Raw genomic sequence first — 17,946 nt, 5'->3', positions numbered from 1 at the left:
TGGCAAATCAAATGAACGCATGTTCTGTTAAGACAAATGAAAGTTAAAATATCTTTGGGGGGAGAAAGAAATGAAAGGAAACCCCAATCTGGCATAAGCCCCATTGCCATTAGGTAAACCAAGTCCACGCCAAGCATGATCACTATAACAATACAGTAACTACACAGATAATTGCATGAGCATTCACACAGGTGTCATTCTTATAAATGTGGTGTGGACTCTGCTATTACATCCACTTGAGACAAAACATATATATATATATATATATATGTATAGTTATATTTATAGTTATTGTGCTTGGTGTGAGCGGCCCATCATTTCCTTCCCATACTGATCACCCACCTGGCCAAAGAAGGCGACTCTGAAGTAGGTTCCCAGCAGTCTCTTTCCTGTGTGCATGACCTCGGTGACTTTGCTGTATGCGCGGTGCAACGTGTCATATAGGTGGGCCAGTTTCTGTGCAACACAAACAACGTGATATTATCAGATTGAGAATCAAATCGTTCTAGCCCTCGTCGTAGGTCCTTTGCACTTGTTGGACACTCAATATGATCAACTAATGGTTGAGGAAGCCCTGCACCTCAAAGTCCCTACGCTTCTCATAAATGGGGATGATGAGTTTGTAGACGTCAGAGATGAGCTCATAACGCTCAGCTTTCCACAGGCCATTTGCACACTCCTCCAGAAGCTCCATCAGGACATCCTGAGGAGAGCATGACACAGTTGATCAGTACAGTTGATCATGTCTAATTCATATCAATCATCATGTATCATATGTACGTATTTACATGTTAAATAATAACTTTAATATTTTTTCACCTCATTGAAGTGGACATCCTCCATGCCTGCGTCCTCTATCATTGAAGCCTCTTCATCAATGTTTGGAGTCACCACACGGAATGCTGTGCAGCCTTGCTTAAACATGCCTAATAAACATGAAACATGGAAACATTCCATCAATGAACCCTGTCTTTCTTACCACAAGCAAAACTACTTGAAATACATACAGACAATGAGGTCAACAGTGTTGTAACATTTTTCAATAGCTTTGCAGTAGCAGTATGTTGAAAGTAAATAATGGCATCATTCATCATATTCACACGATAGCCTTTTGACTCTTGTCATATAGGGAAACCTCACCCTGAGTATGATGTAAGAGGAAAATGGCTGCTGTGTGAATATGGTCGAGTTATTCAATTAAGCCACAGGAAAGAACAACATATTTATTAAAGATTTTAAATTGACCTTTTCTCCGCAGGTATTCTGCCACAAGTGCTGCAACATGCACATAGCACATGGCCGCCTGTAGACAACAGAAAGAAAAATCAGGCCAAATAAGCATGCAAATATGATCAGCACACAACAACAAACTCACTCACTCAATCAAAAAAATGTGTCATGTTTTTTGTTTTCTTTTACACCAACATGCGATTGTATAGAGCTGTCACAGAGTCACAAGCCTCATCACAGACCTCTGACAGGTCCCCATTCTTCACGTGGATGCGAGCCATGCTGTCCAACCAGGTCTTGCGTAGCTCTGGCGTGCTGGCGTACGACTTGGCCAGGCTGTACTGGAGATCCACTAGCATCTCCGGGTCTCGCTCATGTTCCTTCATCTGGGCCGTGGCCATCAGAACCGTTCTGATCCGCTTAGTCAGGTCCTTCACATCTGATGGAAAGGCTGTGTTCTGTTGAGGGGCGTGCTAGCAGTTAAGGCTTTTATAACAAAAATGTATTGTAAATGTTTTTTCCCCTCTTAGTGAAAGCACAACATAGCATAACATTGTGTTTCCAACCTTGATGGTCCTGTCACTGTTGGCACAGTTGTTGATTATGGACAGAGACTGCTGGAAACGAGTGCTTCCAATCCCAATGACATCAGCTATCAACTGACTGACAGCAATCACCACCTGAAAGAAGATGTGCTGTCATCAAATCTTACTGACTAACTAACACTGACAATGTGTATGGCAGAGGCCACGGCAGTCCACTGTCCTACCTGTAAGTGCGTTCGAACAAAGTTCTTGCGTCCCGTGTAGTCAAAGTTACTCTTCATAAGGAAGTAGAGTAGGTGAGCTGCGTCGCTGCGGATGGAACTCAGCGCAGAGTTACAACATTTCAAAATCTCATAGCAGAACGAGGCACACATGTCCGCACGGCCTTCAAAAAACGTGCAGGGGAACTAGAGAGCAAGACAGACAGACAGACAGACAGACAGACAGACAGGCAGACAACTTGTGAGAAGAGCTTCGACAATGACAGACTGACTACACAGCAAAATCCCTTAGTGTTAATTCAATTTAACCATTTGGTTACAGTCGTACCCTCTCAGAGTTACAGACCTGTTGGTTCTTAACTATTATTGTAGTCTCAATGAGTTACAAATGGATACATTAACACTTTTACTGTGTACAATTCAGCAGACTGAACATCCTTCATACCTTGTAGATGAAAGTGCGCAGTGACGTGAAGACCTGCTTGAGGGCTGTCTCAGACTGGTTGATCTTCAGAAAACAGAGGTGGACCTCAAACACCTTCTTCATAAGTGGGTTGTGGCCGTGGTCGGAGCACAGTTGCGTCTGCAGAGATACAAAAGAGATACAATATTAAAATATGTAAGGAAAGAAGCACATTCATTCACACACATAATGGAAAATGTTAAAGTAAATACATGTATATAAAGAGTGAGAGAGGGATAGCGAGAGATGGAATACGTGATGATTATGTGCAATGTATCCCTGCACTGTTTTATAAAATGTATACCAACCCAAGCTAACCTTTCCTATATAGAAGTAAAAAAAAACGGAAATGAAAATTCCGCTGGCCTATGCTGTCTTTGGGAAGTCTAAACGATATGATCCTCGTTTACAAAATAAGTTTTGGGTGAGAATCGATAATAGCAGATCCAGTCGGGGAGCAGCCTTATACAGTATATAACTCTATGGGAGCAGCGGCGATAGTGCTGGCGGTGTGCTGAACGCTACACGCGTTCATTCACTGAGCGAGCAAACTATTTGGTTTTGTGCCACGGCCCTCAGAGGGGGTATCCGTCACTGGATGTATACAGTAAGCATTTCTGACAGGAAATGACAAAAAGAAAGTATAGTTTTGTATGATATATTTCCATCTAATTAGCAATGTAACACAGCTCTGATTACACATTTCTTCATGCCCATTTATAATGTACATACATCGTTTTGTTTTGATTGCTTTGTTTCACTTTTGCTTGAGAGAGGAACGGGAATAGTGTGAGAGGGGAAAGGGAGGGAAAGGGAGGGAAGCGAGAGGGGGAGAGAGCCTATTTCACCCACACGCTGAGTGACGCGTTTTCAGCACAATTACCCCGGCATTGCTGACAAGCTGATCATTCTGTTTGTCAAATAAAAAGATAACAATAAATAAAAAGAAAATGTCTGATAACACTTATTATACACTCATTTATTTTACCTTGAATCCCATGATGAAGATGCTGAGTGTGTCCAGTACAGTCAGACACACCTCAGTGGCGATGTTGGCCTCCAGGAGAGACTGGTTCAAAACATCAGCGTCACAGTGGCTGTAGGCTGCACCAAAGACAGCACAAAGCTGTAGTTCATTTGCTTCACCAAATTAAAGATGGTCTCCCTTTTAACTTAAGTAAATATTCATATCAAAATAAGAGGCACAGTAGTATAAAAATGCAAAGCCATTGCAAAAAAGTGGAAAATAAAGCTGAATGAAAAGGATAAAGGTTTCATTCTAAAATGAGTTATCCTTCATTTGAAAGAAATCATTATTATTAATTATTAATTATGTTATACAATGAAGGCTATTAGGAATCAGACAAGCTGCACAAGTTTCAAGTAGGCCATTTTCCCTCAAATAATTTAGATATATCATTTTTGAATGAAAGCTTACATTGGCATGAAGTTGTTGCTGTTTTTTCAGAAAGTGAAAGCTAAATGAATGTTAAGAGAAAATGAGTACGACAGATGGATGGTTTTAATGGCAAATGTTTAACTAAAAGGGCCATGCTCTTAATTCAACCAAATGAACAGAGCCAATAACAGTCTGCAAACTGCCTGTCGACCTGATACATTCTTACCATAGTCTACAGTTATTCCAAGCAAACTTGAAATCTTTTTTACACTGAAAACACAAAGAAATGTACTTCATTAAATGACACCATTTAACCATTTAAGCCCCATTTTCATATACCGTATATATTTGTAATGTTCCAAAAACATTTCTAAAACAGTCCATCTACAAGCTCACATGTCGTGGTGTGAGTGTGCTGCGTTGTGATCTTGTAGATTGGCTATTGTCGGCAGAGAAATTGCCAATTACTGATATTTTTTGCTTATAATGACTGAGTAATGTAATGCCATGCCAAACATAGGGACGCCAGGTTGAAAGTGGTTAACAGACTTACCACAAAATTCAAAATGTTTAATAAAGTCATTGTGACGCTACAAGAAGACAGCTTGGCCTCCAATGAAAATTGATTATTTCATAACAACGACTGACCCATATGGGTAAACTCTTTAGCGTTCCACACCGGGCTGGGTGTAACACAGACAATGGAGAGGAAGAAGAGGAAGGAGGAGGGAATGATGATGATGATGATAAGCAAGTTTGTGTCCGATGACGAGTGTGTCAGATTACGAGAGGGAGAAGTGAAAGGGGGACTCTCCCAGTGGATGAACGGACATTCAGTAAGTACTGTATGGGGCACTTACTGTGGTTAAATGTGTATGAGTTATCCAGGCTGCTTAGCTGCTGTAAGCGGGCATGCATCATTCCCGCCCTGTTACGGGATACAGGCAGAGTCTGAGACTTCCGCTCATGTGCTATGGGTCCTGCCCCATCCTGGTTCCTGATGAGTAAACAGGACACCGTTAGATGAGCGGCTGACTAATGTAGCGCAGCCAGGGTTAGTCAAGCAGGTTAGGGTGGATCAGATTCTGTAAACTGTAATCCTGCAGCCTCCAATGGTGAAATGACATCCGGAGCCTGCATGTTGCTGGTCAAATCTCAGTTGCTTTTATCTGAATCTGCGGCCATATCATGAAGAATGTTCCAAGTCAAGAATTTATTTTTGTTGTATTTGTTATAAAGTCATATGCATATATATATATATATATATATATATATATATATATACCCAGCAATCTTATACATAATTTTACTTTTATAAGAGGAAAAAAGTGTTGCACACTACTCAGGCAGTAACAAGGTAGGACGGTAGGTTAAGTGATTTAACTCTTTTACTGTTAAGAATATGTGTTGAATAGCTCTTTCTTCTGATCGTGTTTGTTCAGTAACCTGTCTCTCTAGCCCTTTAGTATCCAATCAGGAGAGAGAACACAGCATACAAGATGTACAACTAAAATTGGAAGTGATGACACTAAGAAATAAACACGCCAAATTGGAATTGTAACACTACCCTACTACTGACCACCGCAGGATCCGACGTCTTGTTTTGCTGGTTTCGGCATGCCGCTGCATGCCGGGGGAGAAGGGCGGGGGGTATTTTGGGAGCAGCGCGGAGTAGGAGGAGCGAAAGGGGCTTTGGGCATGAATCGACGCGAAGAGCCTAAGAGAGAGAGCTTGTGTGTGTGTGTGTGTCTGTGTGTGTGTAGGTACTCTGGACAACCGGATCTCCCATATACGGCTATATATGGGAATATCGGGTTCCTTTATGGTTATGTCTAAGTCATAGTGACATGACTATATATGGGCAAAACAGGTTTGTTTATGGTCATGTCTGAGTCATAGGGCCGTGGTCCTGCCTATATTGGGCGTATTGCGTTTATTTATGGTCATCATGAGTCAGAGTGGCCATGGTCTGCCTGCCGGCTGGCCGGCCTGCAATCCCATTAGCCAATTTTAATACTACAATTGAAACTGGGTAGTACCCAGCTTCAATTGTATTCTACTAGTACCCAGTGAGTACTCACTCCTGATTGGCTAAAATTTGCCAACAGACCTGAACATTTCTTTTCTTTTAACGAAAACTCTATATAGTGCTGTAACCCTTTATCAAAAAACCATTTATTTTAACCAAAATATATCACAATACCCTACCTTTAATTATTATTATCTTTTAATTTTCCCACAACCTTTAGTATGCATTACTAAAGACAAGCTGAAAAGTGCATTGTGTGCGTTTGGAATGCAATTACACCAAGTATGAAAGCAGCATCCGTAGAGTTAAAGCAACCAGACGCCATGACTGACTGGTTTCACACGTGTAAGCCATGCAGGTGAAAATGAGAGACTCGCACAGCAGAAGTGAGCTCAGATACAATATGTGGTACTGTATACTGTATGTCTCAGACTCACAGCATGGCAAACTCACAAGATGAGATCATGCGTTTGGCGTACGAGCTTATTCCGCCTGTATTCTTACCCAAGCAGGAGAGGGCAGGAGCCATGTGTTATGTCACTATGTTAAACTTGCCAGCATTTAAAGTGAACAGAAATAGAGAATAGTGGGAGGTTAGAGGGAGTGAACACCCAGAAGCCCTCGTGAGTCAAGGACAGAGCTCTGCCCTTGACCATATTCCTACAGCAGCCAATGTGCTCTTATGTGGAATTGGTAACAACACCACCACAAAATGACTGCAGTGTGAATATGGTCAATATTGGAAAGAGAATTTGCATTTGCGTGTGTTTACAGTCATATCACAATACACACATTACATACAATGTTTCACAGTGGCGAGGCATTTTTTTAAATAATCTAATCGTTACAGATACAATGTATGTATGTATGTAAAAATGATAATCGATCGTTTTAACGCCATCTTAAAATAACACCTTTGAACAAATTATTCAGACTACCACCAAATATAGCCAATCTAACGATAAATAAATGGCACAAACAGGCCACTGATCATTATTAACCCATTTTGGGCGGGAACCCCTTTTGTTGTTAGCATTATGTAATGCTTTAGCTATTGAAAAATAGCAGATCTACAAGCTCTATGAGCTTGTTGTAGGTGTGCTATTTTTGAAAAATCGAAGAACCACTGACTGAGCTTTTTCAGAAAACATCATTTTCAAACAGACATTTTTAGAATCTGATCTCAGGCCAAAATGGGTTAAACACTATATGTAAGCACCTGAAGTGGGCACTGACAACATTACCTGGCGATGTATCGCTTTCCCATATATCTGAACTGATGGAGGCACACTCTGAGAAAGAAAGGAGTGAAACGTTACTACTACTTGTGTTTCAAGGAAACAACGATGACAATAAGGAGACAATGATGACAACAAGGAGACAATCATGACAATAAGGAGACAATCATGACAATAAGGAGACAATGATGAGAGATTAGAGGTCTTACTCTACTAGCGTGAAGAAGTCCATCAGCTCAGCGGATGTAGCCTTGTTCCAGTATGTGAACAGGGCATCTGAGAGGGAGAGATGAACGTCAGAATATTTGTGCATTTTAGACACGGCTGTTTCATCACTACAGTCGAGTGAACAATAACAGTACAGAGCATAGAGAAAGTATAAGACAAAATGCAAGACACCAGTCTGTAGGTAATTAGTATGTGTACAGTAACCGTAATTAGCCCTTAATTACATTTATTTTCCTGTTATTTAAACACACACACACACACACACACACGAGTAAAAAATAAAAATATACATACATACACACATAATATGTATACATATATATACTGTATGTATATATATATATATATATATATATATATTGTATACTGTGTATATATATATATATATATATATATATATTTTTTTTTTTTGTGTGTGTGTGTGTGAGTAAGGACAATATACTGTAGATGTATAGTTCCTGACTGAGATCTTACCCTCCGACATGCTCTTGAGCACATGTAAGAAGCACATGAGCAGGCTCTTGATCTCTGCCTGGTCCAGTTTGTCACATCGCAGTAGGGTGCTGCCCAAGGTTGAGGCATGTTGGCTCTGAAGGACAAGAGATACTTGTCAGAGATCCATAACTAGATGATGTAATCCTCTCCCCTCGTCTACTCTACTACATAGAGGCATCTCCTTTTGCTTTTAGCAGAAACTATCAATGTTTGAGGTTTATCCATCAGTGATGTATTTCTTTGTGGTGACGTCAATATCAAATTACAATTGTCAAATTGAGCTTCAGTGGTTTCTGGGACTCAGATCAAAACCTTAATCTGTGCCTGAGAAACTGGTCATTAAGTATTAAAAAGACACAATAAGCTTAGATTATCCTTGAAGTGGTTAGCTATGCATCACTACACTTGGCATGTGAATGTAGTTCATAAAATGCTAACAGACTGTACTATGGGTTTTCTCAGGCCCTGGGGTTAGAATGGTCTAACTACTCTATAACAGACTGTACTATGGGTTTTCTCAGGCCCTGGGGTTAGAATGGTCTAACTACTCTATAACAGAGTCCTACCAGGCCTCTTTGTGGTCAGTCTGCCGCTGACCTCTACATGAAACTAATGATCACTTCCTCTCCAAGTTGATATAAAGAGCAGGGCAAAGAGAGAACCAAAACAGTGGAGCAACTAGCTCTACCACAGCGAGGGATTGGCAGTATATAGCAGCACGTTCCTTTGCCAGCGGTGAGCTAGTCTAGACCATAAAAATGGTTGGGGATTGACTTCATGGAAAGCATGAGGCTATGGTTTGTCCAGAATGCATTCAACAGAGTGGGGAACTTGAAAGCTAAAGTTAGCTGCCCCAAATAAGTCAGAGTAGTTGACTGAGGACGTTATGTTGGTCTTTCAGACTGAAAATAAAAATGACACAGCGTGGAATAGGACAAAATAATCCCATTTGCGTCCATGTTTATAAACAAAGTTTGGAGGTCAAGACTCAAGAGAGCAGAGACCCTCTAGCACAGCAGCAGCTCTGCTTTATGACACCAGAGAGGATAGGATAGGGCCTTGCCTGCAAATACATTTCTGGCAAAGAAAGTGGCTTGAGGCAAGGACAAGACAAAACACACAACACACACACACACACACACACACACACACACACACACACACACACACACACACACACACACACACACACACACACACACACACACACACACACACACACACACACACACACACACACACACACACACACACAGTCAGAGGGACACACAGTAAAATCCCTGTAGGGTCTATTTTCACACTCTCCGAGTTAAATTGACTCTGAGGATTTGTTTTACTGTGCATATACTCTTACATTCCCAGATGGGACACACTTCTAGGAGGGCAGGGGGGGAGGAGGATGAATGGGTAAAGAAGGGTGATGTTTGTAGATTAGTTTTTATGTACTTGAAGTGAAACGTTGGGCTGCTCTGGTACAGAGAGCAGGGAGAAGTCCATGGTGAGGCGCTTGTTGCGCACGGACAGCACATGCAACTCCTCGGTGTCAGTAAAGAAGCGCAGGACGTTGGCGGAGTGCCTCCGCACGAACTTCTCTTTCTGCCACTGTCGGCCATGCAGGGAGCGCGAAAGGGTGGTGGAGGGGGGTCAGGGGGGTGGTTGGGTGGAGTCAATATTAACATGGAAGAGCATTTATATCTCTGTCATTGTCTCTGTCTGTTATTATCATAAGGGGACCTTTTGATGGAAATGTGTTTTATATCAAAACTTTCACTCGTTTACTTGACATCTACTATTCTACAATGCAGATCTTTGGCCAATTACAAGAGCACAACTGATGTTCGCAAGCACGTGCTGTGGACACAGCGCCATGTTGAAGTTGACGTTCCAATCTACAGTACACGTACAAACCTCCCACAACAAGTATGAGTATCTAATGCGTTTATTCAGACATGACAAGAAAAAGCATTTGCTACGTGTTGGCAAAACACTGTCCTGAAGAAATTAATTATCTCCTTGACTATGACTATCAAGTTATTTTAAGCTCTGTGAATTTTGAGATGATAAGATAAAGCGCTGCACACACCAAAGGGGTGATAACAATCAGGTACATGGTGCATTGACTGTATAATTAGTGGCCTATTGGTACATTCACATTGGCACATTGTAAATATCTCACACACAAAACAAGCTCTGGAAGCCTCTCTGCTTTAAACTGTGAAATTAAATGTATATTGAAATATCATGTCAATCAATATCATTAGAATATAATTCATCATTACAATATTGTCATAACATTGTAGTTGTTGGGCAAGGCAGATTTAGCGGTTTGAACAGCGATTTCCCAAATATATACCGGTACAGTATAACATATTTAGCGTTTATGAGAATCTCTCTAGATCAAATTATAACATACAGCGTTTATGTTTATGACATTATTTGAATTTCCAATGTTGTTTTTAATTACACTAATCTCTCACTAATCACATTTCAGACTAGTTGAATACAAAACCAAATCCTCTACTTACCTTGATAAGAAAAAACTATTTTAGTAGAGCTCATAGGCAAAATATCACATGACGGCCACCGTCTACACTGAACTATGCAGTATGCAAGTCTGTGTCCATGACAAGTTACGTTATGCCAAAAACATACCTTGTCCAGAGAGTGGATCTTATCGTTCTTCTCTGGGATGCTGTTTACAGAGTCTGTGCTGATGAGCGACCCACGAGAATCAGCATGACGCACCGAGTTTATATTGGGGGTGGACGACATGTGCGGTGAGGCTGTAACACACGATAGTTAATATTAGATTGACATCACACACGCAAAGTCTTAGTGTTAATGTTTATTCCAAATTCCAAATTATCGATAATGGAATATTAACACTTTTTGCTTGTCTACTTGTCTATCCTAGCATCATACACTGTGCATGAATAGTTGTGTTGAACCGACCAGTGCCAGAGATGACTCCGAACACATCCTTGTGCAGGCTGTTGTCCAGAATGGTGCTGGACCTCGGAGGGGTCATCAGGGAGTTAGCTATGAGGGAATCTTCTCTTCCATTCTGCAGGGAAACACAGCAAGCATTATTCCACCCAGTCAGAGTCCAGACCTGCATGCTAGTGTTATTGTGTTGATTTTGATCCACAGCCACTAGGTGGCATACTTACATTGTTGGAGTGGTTGATGCTGAACGGGGCTACTTCCTTCACATTGAGCCTGTTGACATTCTCTTGGAGCAGACCAAACAGGGGCAAGTAGAGGGTTGCCAATCTGGCTTGCTGGCTCTGAAATACGAATCAGTCACTCTTTGTAACGTCTTGAAGAGAACACTCAAACCTGTGGCACTTAATCGGACTCTTGCCAGATGCAAGAATGAAGGTGCAGCTTACCTTGGAGGTGTAGCGCTCATCAAAGGTGTGCTTGATCATCAGGTTCTTCAGCACTTGGATGGATATCTGGCGAACGTCCCTGAACTCCTGCAGAGCCGCACCCACCTCCCTGAGGAGCAGGCCGACCAAGAAGTGGTTCCTGCAGAAGTCATCTGTCAGCGAGTAGTCCAGCTGGAGGTCTGAAAGAGGGAGGAAGACATGAGGATTGGCCTAACAAAGCAAGTGGAGGGAGTCGAAGAAACTCAATAGACTCATGTAAACACATTTTAACTGAGATCTCGAATTGCATAAAACAGATGCTTGTGACATTGGCAATAAAAGACAAACAAGGAAGATGGCTAGATTGCTGAGGTACATAACATAAAAAACCCTTGAGCATAATGTGAAATATTTCCATTGCTCGACATTGAATCACGGTGAGTAGGAACACATTTGTTTTGTGCTTTGTGCGTGTCCCTCTTCTATGTCATAGTCTCTCATAGATCTGCTTTACCTCTAGAGATACAAGTTCATGCCATCTAAGCAGGTCCATGGGGAAAGTACAGATACATACAATGTATTTCTTTTTTACCTTATCTTCAAATGATTCAGACTCTATTAACCACTTAAACCCCTAAATACTTCATTGGGTCCCCCAGGGCTCTGTACTGTACTTCCCCTTTCCCCCTGTTGTGACGCATGGCTATGACATCCCAGAATAGATACATTGGGGTTCAATGTGGTTAATGATCGATTTAACAAATGTGTTAAAAAACGAAATCAATCAATCCAAATCAACAGCGCTTTATTGTGAAAGTGGACTAGGTGAATGAACAAAACCAGATGAGTTCAAACTGGCAAATAAATGAAGACACCACCACAGCCCATGAGAGATGAGCAGAAGACAAGTATAGGGGTTCCAATGATTAGGATCATATCAAAACTCACGGCATGCAAGTTTTAACACCTTTAAGATCTGAGCTCATGAGCTAAGAGAAAACAACGTGTCCTTAGGGTTAAACTTGGTGCGAGTCATAAATTCCAAACTGTTGAGAAACCTTAAAACTTTATGACACACACACAAAAAAAAGAAAACTCCCAATTACACATAACACCCCACCCACACCAAAAAAATTGTTGCAGTTCATATTCATGCACACAAATCACGAGTACCATCGTTTTACTGTGCAACATTTTGAAATGGATTGAAAAAAAGAAATACAAAAATAAATCATTCCACGCTAATTACATGTAATGATGCTAACTAATTGAGTTCAGGTTTTCTGGAAAATCTTTTAACCCATGTGGCCTTGATTGGAGCACTGGAGCCGTTTAGTTTTTCTGATTTATATGCAATGTGAGCTTGTAGATCTGTGATTTTTCTGCCTTGTGACAGCACTGTATGATCTAGTTATAAATTTGTGAGAATTGGCAAGAGTGAGAGAGGGGGAATAGAACATAGAAATACAATAACCTCTGCTCTGCTGTAAAAGCAGGATTTTCAGCATAAGCACATTTACAGTAAATACAGATTATTCATACATTACGGTGTAAAACAGACTAGTAGGTATTGTAGCATTATTGCATGATGTAATCCATCAAGTTATTGATTAGAAGAACCGTTATATTAGTGCTAGCCTTGTCCAGTAATTCAGCATGGTTTGATTGGTGACCTTATTAAACATAATACAAACATTTAATTTGCAAATCTCACAAGAGATAAATCAACATTTTATAAAATCATAAGAAATGGGAGTCCATAACCTAATGCATATCAAACTGGCCGTCCATGAAATTAAAAAGGTTCAGAATGGCTGATGATTATATTCTCAACTAGAAAAAGTGCCCTTCTGGGCACAGGTCTCCACCAGGAGACCTCACTCATAGCATCCCAGAGGATCGAATTCTGGATGAGAAATACAGATACATGACTCATCTTGATCACATGACTACAGAGATCATATGTACCGATTTGCGTGAGATTTGGATGAAATCTGTGTGACTAAAATAAGCAATGTGTTTAGCAGAAATTGGCCTCATGGTGGCACTATAACCGGCAGATGTGGAGGGATGCAGGGACAATGTTTTTCCATGGCCTTTAGGGAGTGCGCATACATAAGTTGTATACAGATCGATGCAGTTATAGCTAAAAACAGGAATTGGCCACCATGAAGCTGATTTGGAAAAAAATGTCGTCCTCGGCCTAGTGGAAATGTGTGTGTATAATTTAGCGGAAATTGCACACTGTTTGTAATTTGTGGCCTTTTGTTCGAAACGGACCAATCATGTGATCTTTGGAAGCCAATCTTAGCCAATCAGGATGGAAGATGGGAAATGGTGCAGATCCGTGTTGATCACATGACTATGGAGATAGTGTATACCGAATTGTGTGATGTATGGATAATGTGTACGAGTAATCTACAGAAATGTGTTTTGCCTAAAATGTGTGCAAAGTTTGGCATGGATCGGGCCAACGGTGGCGGAGATTAGCTGGTAACGGACGGACGGAAGGAAGGAAGGACGGACGGACGGACACACGCACGGACGGACGGAGTGCAAAACATACTCTCTCCCCATGCCTTCGGCCTGGTGGAGACAATGAACTCACCTTGAAATCTCTGTATCCGTCCCTTTCCAAAAGGCATGGGCAGATTGAGGGGTACGTAGTGCTCGTGGTTGCAGACAACACGCAGGAACTCAAACTTGAATTCAAACAGGGTCTGCAAGTGAAAACACTAGATGCATCACTGAGGCAAAACAAACAATATTAAACTAACGCTCAAACCCTGTCCAAAACACATTCATTCCCGGAGCACAGACTAAAAAAAATTATACTCCTCTGAATCCTGAGATCATTCTAAAGTCTAAAGAATAAAGGTCTCTCACAACAAGGCCCCAAATATTTGGACCAACCATTCTTTACTTCTGAAAACATGTTTTTGTTTTTTTTACAAAACATTATACCATGTGTTTCTCCTTATATTTAACTGCTCTTTCTCACTGTACCTTAGAGTCTCCAGGCACAAAGCAGTTGATATAGTTGTTGATCTGCTTGAAGGCAAAGCCTCTGTCCATCAAGGTGAAACAGCGCTGCAGAGTACAGGAAGATGTTGTGTTCATTTAATATTATTATTTGTCATTATTATATTTACAGTATGGCAACCACAAAACTACAGTATATTCTCTGTCACGTTCTTTGTACTATATAAAATTGATCTTATTTCTTTCACAATCCTTGTATGTATGTATAAGTAATTAAGTATAACGTGTAAAAAAATCAGGGGTTTTCAACTGATTATGAGCCAGGGACCACCACCCTGACTGAGAATCAACCTGGGGACCACTGTTGTGTTGGGTGGTGCGTGTGTTGGCGTGGTGTGGGGGGAAAAGTAACCTTCCATTTTAAAATCATGTTGCTGTTCATTGTAACTTACTGTATGTATGAGCGAGCAGACACATGCAATTAATTATGGGCACATTTCCTTATAATGGTGACTCAACCAGGCAAACCGGTACAGTTTCCCTTGAGATTCTACCTCCCTTTTCTGTGGAAGTTCTCGACGTCCGACTTCCCAGTAACTGACAACATCGATCGAGCGTCATCGTATGTCACCGCGTTATTTACTGCATTGTTTCTCAACTTGTGGTCAATAAAATAAATTATAATACAAATCTTCACTTTCCTACATTACTAAATGCATGGTCAGGGACCACATGCAATACCTTCATGGACCACCAGTGGTCCATGGACCACCTGTTGAAAACCCATGGTGTAAATAATGTGTTTTGCTAGCCATACTAATACCAAACTGTATATCGTCTGTCAGGTGGAAACCTCATATGTCCAAAACTGTTACTTTTCAAGATTCAAATTTAAAAATAGCTAAAGTAGCAGATCAACAAGCTCAAAACTTCGCTTGTGTCGCTTCACACGGCGTGTCGAGCTTGCAGATGTCCTACTTATTATACTTTTGTGTGACACCGGAGTATGATCAAGTTAATTTAGTTAATTTACGAATAAACATGGAAACATTTAAAATATTACTGATAAGAGGTTTCTGCCCGACAGCAACAGATGTATATATACAGTATGAGATAACTGTATGATCATATATATATATAGGCATCTACACATCGTAGAGATGCTAACCTTGATGAACACTGCCAGGCTGTGGTTGGCGTTCCGGGCTGCGTCCAGGTTGTCCTTGTACTTCTGTGTGATGTGAGGCATCATCATGTTCACCAGCGTCTCCACGGTGTGGTGGAAGGCTGCTGAGAAGCGCTGGTTCCTTGACAGCTGAAGAACAATAATCACACTGTGGTGCGTAGTACTTACAGCCATGTAAAGCCTGAGGCTTTTCAGCGACAAAGTGGCATGTGATGTATCATTTTGACAAAAAAATGTCTAACTTCTTCCAGTTGAAAATACTATTTTTTTTTTGCTGCGCGACACTCGCCGAAGCATAAATCAGGCTTTAACCCATTCTGGGCGGGAACCCATTTTGCTGTTAGCACTATGTTATGCTTTAACTATTTTTGAAAAATCGAGCGACTGACATTTTTTTAATCTGATCTCAGGTCAGAATGAAAACTGTCAGGATGTAGAAGACATTTTTAGAATCTGATCTCAGGTCAGAATGGGTTAAATACAACATAGTCAAACCGCAGTACCACAGGAGGTGAATATTTGAGTCCCTCTGGTTCCTGTTTAATACAACCTGCTCTTGTGAGAGAATACTAGTTTCCACAGAAGCCTCCAGATGACACAGGGTGATGCCCGTAAAATTGGAAATGTGGGGATGTGGTCGAGTTACGGGCCATGTACAAAATGCGGCCAATAAAATGCACAGCGAAGTGGTGTAGGCCGTGATACACAATGCTGTGATTATGGTACTGTGGTTGTCCACGAGACGGGGCATGTTATAAAGTACAGCTGTTCACTTCAGCTCCGATGCTGTGGGCAAGAGCAGACTCCTCTGTGAGTCAAATCAAATGCACGTGTTGTTAGGACAGACATACCTTGACTTTGCCGCTTTCGATCAGATACTGAGCCATAGATTTGACTAAAGCTTCATAAAAATACCAGGAGTACTGCAAGGAAGAGACAAAAGTATGTAAGCAATCAGTTAACCATGGAAAGGCAAAATTACAAGCCGTAACAATGTTGCATTAGTACAGTACTTTAAACTGTCCTTTAAACAATGCTGATTTATACTTAATTGTAGACGGAAATAGCTGATCAACAAATTTACAATGCACTGTGAGCTTGTACATCTGCTATTTTCGTCACCCAACGTAATCGCACAACAAGTGTAAATCAGGCTTAATCACATGAACCCTAGCATCCATATTAGCAGATAGCAGATCTACCTAGTGAGTTTGTAGATGAGCTATTGTCGGTGAAGAGATTTGGTGTAGAGAGATAAAAGGAGGGGACCAAGTACAAACCCCTGGGGGACCTGGTTACCTTGAGCAGCTTGTTGCTGGTGAGGAAGTCAGTGGAAGGCTTTAGGATTGCAGTCATGGCTTTGGCCAGCTCCTCATGCACCGTTCTGGTGGTGGAGGCCGTGTGTGGCTCAGTCTTAAATACGTACTGAGAACAGAGGCACACAGAAACCAACATCATCTCTCTAGTAGGCCTGTCACAATTATTTCATAATCTCCTAATCTAACCTAATCTCATAATTATTTGAGATTATAATTATGTTGCATATTCATCATAATAGTTGAAATGTTAAATGTTGAAAATGTACAAAATAAACATTTGCAAAAAATGCAGGATCTACAAGCCCACCGTATAAAATCAGTAATTTCTGTATATTTTGCATCTAACAGGCATTTCACGTGCAATGTTTTAAATTATATTTGTGTCCAATGCCAAAAACACAATTAACTCAGTCATTAATCACAATTATTTGTATGACAATTAATCTCCAATGTCATGATCGTGATTGCCCTACTCTAGGACAGGACAGATGTAACATGAGAATTTGCAGCATACAGTATGAGGTTGAGCTGTGAATTTTCACCTTTACGTATGATCTCAGGTAGTGCTCCAAGCCCTCTTCATGGCACTGGGATACAACGTGAATCATAACTCTGAAAGGAAGTATGGAATTGAGGAAGGGGTGAAGGAAAAGCCATGTGAAATAACAGTGTTGTACAGTAGAAGCAGATCCTAAGCAGAGCCTAATGCCACAAGTCATGTTTTTAGGTTGAAGATTTTTAGCTGAGTGACACAGTGAGCGAGCAAATATACTAGACTATATTTTCCTACAGTACAAGTTTTATTCATTATGTATACTGTACATTGAAATCACATTTATATATAAAGAAATCAGATTATAAAGACTATTCTCCAGTTACCTGGCAATTGAACTGCCAGGTCATAATTTTGACTATCACACATTTGAACCTAGGATTAAGTCAGAGAGACTTTTATTTTTTTGTCTCAGTGAGACAGCACTTGCCTGGTGACATTCACTGCCACATCCTCATGGGTGGCACTGGTCAGTACCCGAAACAGCTGGTTCAGAATGGTGGGCAGGAACTTAATCATCACATGGCTCTCCATAGCATGAAGACTCTGGGTGCAGATAATTACAGTATGTATGAACAACAAATATGTCATTTGTGATCAACTGCGACCAGCTCTCGGTTTGGGTCAGGTGATTGACCGACTCACTGACCATAGCCCGCCATCACTGCTATACATTAAGTTGATTAG

At 40.9% G+C, this 17,946-nt stretch overlaps 1 protein-coding gene across 6 annotated transcripts in view; it reads right to left on the bottom strand.

The window, feature by feature from the left end:
* Positions 1-17,946, bottom strand: part of LOC310867369 (dedicator of cytokinesis protein 9) — a 98,585-nt gene that overhangs the window by 7,103 nt on the left and 73,536 nt on the right. For 4 of the 6 annotated variants that reach the window (XM_083777375.1, XM_083777378.1, XM_083777376.1 and 1 more), the window contains 24 exons: positions 17,690-17,805; positions 17,249-17,318; positions 16,687-16,812; positions 16,239-16,310; positions 15,370-15,516; positions 14,226-14,309; positions 13,828-13,939; positions 11,241-11,419; positions 11,019-11,135; positions 10,801-10,912; positions 10,501-10,631; positions 7,828-7,942; positions 7,335-7,401; positions 7,132-7,179; positions 4,719-4,855; positions 3,448-3,563; positions 2,442-2,579; positions 2,000-2,182; positions 1,797-1,910; positions 1,473-1,688; positions 1,246-1,303; positions 820-926; positions 581-703; positions 343-456 (listed from right to left, as the gene is read on the bottom strand). In XM_083777375.1, the coding sequence (XP_083633501.1) occupies positions 343-456; positions 581-703; positions 820-926; positions 1,246-1,303; positions 1,473-1,688; positions 1,797-1,910; positions 2,000-2,182; positions 2,442-2,579; positions 3,448-3,563; positions 4,719-4,855; positions 7,132-7,179; positions 7,335-7,401; positions 7,828-7,942; positions 10,501-10,631; positions 10,801-10,912; positions 11,019-11,135; positions 11,241-11,419; positions 13,828-13,939; positions 14,226-14,309; positions 15,370-15,516; positions 16,239-16,310; positions 16,687-16,812; positions 17,249-17,318; positions 17,690-17,805 (2,802 nt within the window). Of the gene's footprint in view, positions 1-342; positions 457-580; positions 704-819; positions 927-1,245; positions 1,304-1,472; positions 1,689-1,796; positions 1,911-1,999; positions 2,183-2,441; positions 2,580-3,447; positions 3,564-4,084; positions 4,129-4,718; positions 4,856-7,131; positions 7,180-7,334; positions 7,402-7,827; positions 7,943-10,500; positions 10,632-10,800; positions 10,913-11,018; positions 11,136-11,240; positions 11,420-13,827; positions 13,940-14,225; positions 14,310-15,369; positions 15,517-16,238; positions 16,311-16,686; positions 16,813-17,248; positions 17,319-17,689; positions 17,806-17,946 lie in introns of all 6 variants that reach the window. The other 2 variants (XM_083777377.1, XM_083777380.1) reach the window with 1 other exon arrangement.

The sequence above is a fragment of the Protomyctophum parallelum genome (assembly GCF_964188405.1).
Source record: "Protomyctophum parallelum genome assembly, chromosome: 11".
NCBI classification, from domain to species: Eukaryota; Metazoa; Chordata; class Actinopteri; order Myctophiformes; family Myctophidae; genus Protomyctophum; species Protomyctophum parallelum.
Note: the sequence above shows the minus strand (reverse complement) of the source record. Positions and strands in the feature narration are given on the sequence as shown.